Source organism: Canis lupus, chromosome 19 (genome assembly GCF_048164855.1).
Source record: "Canis lupus baileyi chromosome 19, mCanLup2.hap1, whole genome shotgun sequence".
Taxonomy (NCBI): Eukaryota; Metazoa; Chordata; class Mammalia; order Carnivora; family Canidae; genus Canis; species Canis lupus.
In genome coordinates, this window is record NC_132856.1 from 43,927,289 (window position 1) to 43,933,278 (window position 5,990).

General features: G+C 44.7%; 1 protein-coding gene across 6 annotated transcripts; it reads right to left on the minus strand.

Moving 5' to 3' along the window:
- Window positions 1-225: 225 nt before the first annotated feature.
- On the minus strand, window positions 226-5,008 carry LOC140610426 (C-C chemokine receptor type 5). Of its 6 annotated transcripts, none has more exons than XM_072786502.1 (2): window positions 4,855-5,008; window positions 226-3,239 (listed from the first exon to the last, which is right to left on the minus strand). In XM_072786502.1, the coding sequence occupies exon 2, from the start codon at window positions 3,226-3,228 to the stop codon at window positions 2,170-2,172; it is 1,059 nt and encodes a 352-aa protein (XP_072642603.1). In that variant the 5' UTR covers window positions 3,229-3,239; window positions 4,855-5,008; the 3' UTR covers window positions 226-2,169. The 6 variants fall into 6 exon arrangements, with proteins under 6 accessions (XP_072642603.1, XP_072642605.1, XP_072642602.1 ...); XM_072786504.1 differs by lacking the exon at window positions 4,855-5,008 and adding an exon at window positions 4,501-4,844; XM_072786501.1 differs by lacking the exon at window positions 4,855-5,008 and adding an exon at window positions 4,426-4,449.
- Between the last annotated feature and the right edge of the window lie 982 nt (window positions 5,009-5,990).

Genomic DNA, 5,990 nt, shown 5'->3' on the forward strand with positions numbered 1-5,990 from the left:
AGAGGCAGCATCCTCAAATTATTCTGGCAATTTGACCCAGGGAAGAAATTAAAATTAAAAAATAATAAAATAATAAATAAATATGTATTTTAATATATGTAATATATTTGTAAAAGTGTATATAGAATTAAACTATCTAAAAATTCATATGCTAAAAAAACAAAAAAAAATTCATATGCTAGTCTCTAAATGTGCACTTCACTGAAAGAGCAAGAATATAATCAATTATTTTAGAGGTGGTTTTTATTAGGTAAAGATTTTCTTCCAAGCAATTTGTAACTCTCTATGTACATAAGATCATCACATACATGTATGATATATATCCATACACAAAAATATCAGAATGTCTTTGAGTTAACCCAGAGGCCAGGGTCATATGATACTTACACCCTTGAAACAACCTTAAGAGCACCTCTGGTTGCTCCCCATTGACACCCATGCCCTCCCATTTCGTATTTCAGAGCTTGAGGAAAGTCCGCAGCGCCTCTTATGATTCTGACACCTTAAACTCTTGAGCGACTCTCACTCCTTTATGATCCATCACCTAATCTTTTCCAAATGGTCTGAGCTATTTCCTAGCTTCAAAACAAACTCAGACAGGTACCAAATAATAAAATAGCAACCGCAGAACATGAAGTCATGACTCTGTCTCTGACATGAACGTATCCCTTAGTGTTTGGGGACGATTTGTCTTGGAGATGGCAGCTGGAAGGAGTGTCTAAAGCCACCACACTCAGCCTGAAACACAAAGGTCCACAAGCTGTGCTTTTTGTGACTCATTAAGCGGGAGGCGGCCTGTTTCCAAATCAATCTGTCCCTTCTGCCCTCAGCCTACTGAAAAAATGTGGACATCGTGGTGAGTCCTGGGAGGCCAGAAACGTAGTTATTCGGGCTTCCTTCTCTATGTCAGGACCTCTTAGTTTAATGTTTATAAAGCTCTGGCAGTTCATTAACTATGCAATCAGCCTTCACCTGGAAATCATATTGGACCTAAAATTGTTCCTGGACCTCAGACTCACGCATTCATAAATCTAGTGTTTCCAAGCCTCCTGGAGACACCCCGTTGTTGGAGCTGGGCTGGAAAGGACAGCTCTGAAGGCAGGAGCAGCCACTCAGACAGCCCAGGTTCTGTCTACAGAAGGCTATGTTCAAGCTCACAAAATCAGATCCTTCCTCTTTCACCAACCCCTCCTGGTTTTGACCTAAACCTCATCCTCTTTCCATGCTTGAAGTCTTCCTTAGGGCATCTCCAGTCTGCATGTTTGTCTCCTCTCTGTCTCTTACCTCAAACCCAAATCCATCCTAAGTTCCGCTCTCACCCTACGTGCTGTGAAAATACTCTCTGCTTCCCATCCCTGGTGCAGGGATGGACCTACATGGAAGCCTCCTCATCTCACCTGCATGTTGTTGGTTTCCCTGTCCTAAATTGTCACCTTTCTGGGCCATCCTTTGGCCGTGCAATGAACTCACTGCAATGGCTGCTGGGATACTCTCTGCTCTGGCTTTGACAAGTGGTGCTGTGCATGCTTCCCATGGTCCAGGCTTACCTTCCCTGCCCAGCCAGTGCCAGTCCTTCCACTGCCAAGCCACTCCAAGTGTTTTGGGTCTGCAGCCTGGAGCTCAGTTTCCCTCCCCTTGCCCAACAGAGGATCCCCTTCTCACCAAAGAAGCTTTCCCAGTTCTCACCTGGTCCTGAACATCTGTGGAACTTACCAACCACACCTTGCAGGGCAAATTGCACTTAGATGTTATTTCCTAACCCATCATGACAAGGACCGACAAGGACCTGCTTTAAGCCCATTTGCAACCTGTTGCCTGGAGCAGGTATGAAACTATAAAATATATTTCTTGATTAATTTTGTTATTTTTGTTTAAGCAACCAAACTCAAGAATCAGCAGTTCTCAGAGGATTTTTTTTTTTTTTATAAAGAACTTTTGCAATGAAGGGAGATTTGCCAATAAATTGATGTGTGTGGTGGGGACATGAGAAGGTTGCTATGTCATCAATGTATATCAATTTGACTCTCCGGAAGCGATGGCTTCAAATGATCTAATATACTTAAAAGAGATGCCGGATGGGTGAATGAACCTTAGACCCTAGATGACAGTAACTTCCTTTTTAAAAGCACTACTCCCACCCCCAGGCTCTGTACAAAAACCTAGTCCAGGTCACAAGGCGACAGAGATTTCCTGTTCCCCGGTGGATCGAGTATAAACTGAGCTTACTCTGTCGGGGAGCTCTCCCTGGAAGATTGGGCAGCATTTACAGAAGCGTCTGGCAATGTGCTTTCGGAAAAACAAGGAGAGATACCTTCTAAACTTCTCCCCGACGAAAGCATAGATGATGGGATTGATGCAACAGTGGGTCATCCCGAGGGTCTCTGTAATCTGCATTGCTTGGTCCAGCCTGTTGGAGCTATTGCAATTATTCAGGCCAAAGAATTCCTGGAAGGTGCTCAGGAGAAGGACGATGTTGTAGGGAGCCCAGAAAAGAAAGTAAACAATCATGATCACGAAAATGAGTCTCTCGGCCTTGTGCCTCTTCTTTTCATTTCGACAGCGGAGCAGGGTCTTGAGGATGGCCGAGTAGCCGATGATCATGACAAGCAGGGGCAGGATCAGGCCCAAGACACTCATCTTCAACGCCTGGAAGTTCTTCCAGAAATGGTGCTGACTGGGTGGGAAATGGGGGCTGCATGTAAAACGAGAACCCTCTTTTTGGGATCTGGTGAAGATGATCCTGGGGAAAGAGGCGAGCACGGCCACCACCCAGGCGATCCCACTTGTCACCACCCCAAAGGTGACTGTCCGGGCTTTTGAAGCAGACACAGCATGGACGATAGCCAGGTACCTATCCATGGTAAGGAGGATGATGAAGAAGTTTCCAGTGAAGAAGCCTATATAATAGAGCCCTGTCAAAAGTTGGCACATCTTATTTCCAAAGGTCCACTGGTCTGCAGCGTAGTGGGCCCAGAACGGGATAGTGAGAAGGAAGAGCAGGTCCGAGATGGCCAAATTGAGCAAGTAGATATCAGTCATGCTCTTCAGCTTTTTGCAGTCTATGAGGATGAGGACGACCAGCACGTTGCCCACGAAGCCAAAGATGAACACCAGTGAGTAGAGCGGAGGCAGGAGCCTGGCGGCGATCTGTCTCACATTGACCTTCTGGCAGGGCTCTGACGTCCCATAATCAATGTCATAGTATGGAGTGGATGTTTGATAATTCATTTTGCTTGACCCTGTGAATAAAGAAAAAGTGATCTTTTATGAAGGCCTAGAAGGTACCGAGCAGTCCATCACGAGCACAAATTGACTTAAACACGAACAGGCACACAACCTTAGTATAATGATGTCACCTTTCACGGAGCTCCCTCGTTTGGCCAAACAAAGGACTTTTGCAGGAAAGGAGGGGATCACCACTAGCATCTCTACTTACTAGACAGAGAGCATGACTCTTGGGGAAATCCACAAATGCGTTGGCAGACCAGATAAAATCTAGTGCTCTGTAGCCTCCGGGAGCAAATGAAGCTTTGATAACAATTTCAAGAAATTGACTCAGGTGCTGTCCAACACTGTCTTACAACCTATGCTGCAGTGACCTTACAAGAGCATCACCCCCAGTGTGCTAAACCATTAGTAGTTCCCAAAAGCACTCTGGGCCAACCAACGTTCTGAGCATCACATCGATTCATTCAATTAATCCTCAATGTCACCGTATGAGTCAGGTCATGTAATTGTCCCCATTTTGCAGATAAGAACCTCAAAGCACATAGAGGCTGAGTAACTTGCCCAAAGACACACAGCTAGGAAGCAACTAATGTCGAATGCAGGCAGCCCGTGCTCTTACCCACCAGCCACCCCATCTCTCACTTGTCAGTGAGGTAACAGCAGCGCGGCATCACCAGCCTGGTGTCTCGGCATAGTCATGATGAAATGGGCTGAAGCCCAAGTCCCCCGAGAAGGTGGCAGGAGCCGACAGCCAGCTATAAAGTCCAGACTGCCAGTCTCACGCCTGCTCTGCATTTTTTTATAGTTCCTGAATTGCAAAGATTTAGAGCTCCCACACATACACGAGAAATGGCCAGGTGTAAAACGTTTCATCCGCCACCACATTCTGGGTTTGCTCAGCCACATTCAGGACCTGGCTTTGCCTGGTCTATTGCAGTTCCATTGCTTGGCTGAGAAGTTTCTTTAATTTATCCCTGTGGATCTCAAGTCCCCTGGACCTCAGATTAGGCAGGTAGGAGAAGCATACAGGAACTTTTATCTTAAATTCTGAGACAAGACTCACACACTAAATATGCTATGGAACTGATATATTAAGGGGAAACTTTATTTGCTATTTGCAGTTGATATTAATTTGGACAATTTTTAGCTTCTCTCTTTTTGGGGGAAACAAACAAACAAACAGAAGGGGAGACTTACTTACAACTTCTGCTTGGAAACACATTCAGAGGGCATCCCGCCAGGGGTGGGGGGGTGGGTTTCAGTTCTTCTTACCAGAAGATAATCTCAGCCAAGATTTTGGTCAAGAATCATCTCTCTTGATAATCTTTCTTTTGAAGGATGAAGCTTCTCCTCTCTCTCTCTCTCTCTCTCTCACTCACTTTTTCTTTTCTTTTTAACATTGCTCCCTTTATAATTTTCATTCACAATTGTATTTTGTATCTTCGATGTTATCACAGTCTAAAAACTCATTCTAAATTCTCTTTTCTTCTCTCAAAGATTATGTTTCAAGATAGCTCTAGAGGCACCTGGTGTTTGTCTAATGTCTTCTATGGGTTTCCTGTAAGCCTGTTACTCATCATAGAAGCTGAGCTACCTAACAGGCAAAGTAGCTGAAAAGTGACTTACCAGGAGGGTTCTCGTAGGGGGACGGATGTCTCAGCTCCTCTGACCAGCTGAGCTGTGCAAATAAAACATATAGGCAGCATAAAAGTAGGAAATGCACAGTTTCTGCAGCAAGGGGGAGGTGGAGTTTTAGTGAATAAGTATATTGCCTGGCAAAAAAAAAAAAAAAATCAGAGCACAGTTCTTCTTTTTCTTGTTTCTTCAATTGAACTTAAAATAAAGAAGACTAAATTTCTGGACTGAACGTTGACTCATCAGCTTCCTCATTATGCTATTTTCTTTTGTTTGCTGCTCATCCAACTACACAGAATCTGTTAGGAAATAATGATTGAAGGATATTAGAACTGAAAGAACATTCACATTTATTGTGTCAAAATCCCTCATTTTGCTGAAAGAAATTGCTGCTTCAGAGGCCAATGATTTATTTGTATAAGACCACAGGGCTTATCAAAGGGTGAGGCTACACAAGAGAGATTCTGGTTCTCTTAATATCTGTCCTCAATCAAAGCCACGGAGACCAACTTGAAATTGAGATAAGAATGCTTCCCATTAAACCCATGGTTGCGTTTACCCCCTTCGCCTCCTCCATCCTGTGCCTACCCCAGCTCACACCCATACCCCACCCCACCCCTGGTACTATTTTTCTCTGCAAATGAAAACAACTGGTTGTCTAAAGAACTTTATTTTATTTTATGTTTATTTAAGTTCAATTTGCCAACATACACTAGAACACCCAGTGTTCATCCCATCAAGTGCCCTCCTTAGTGCCCATCACCCAGTCACCCCACCCCCACCCACCTCCCCTTTTCCAACCCTTCGTCTGGCTCCCAGAGTCTCTCATGATTTGTCTTCCTCTCTAATTGTCTCCCCCTCAGTTACCCTCCTTTGCCTTAGAGTTAAAGGGCTTCCATTGTAGGTTCACCTGTGAGCTAAACATGTTGCCCATCTTCCTTGGGGTCGTGGGGCACGTCATTACGAACTTCCTCCACCCAGTTACTGTTTTGCAGCCCTCCAAACCAGCAGGCATCCATGAGTGCCTGCACTATACCAGAGATACAGACAGCACAGATCCTGCCTCCAAGGACACAGTCCATCTGCAGCTGTGAGAGATTGTCCACATAAAATGAGCAGCAACTGGT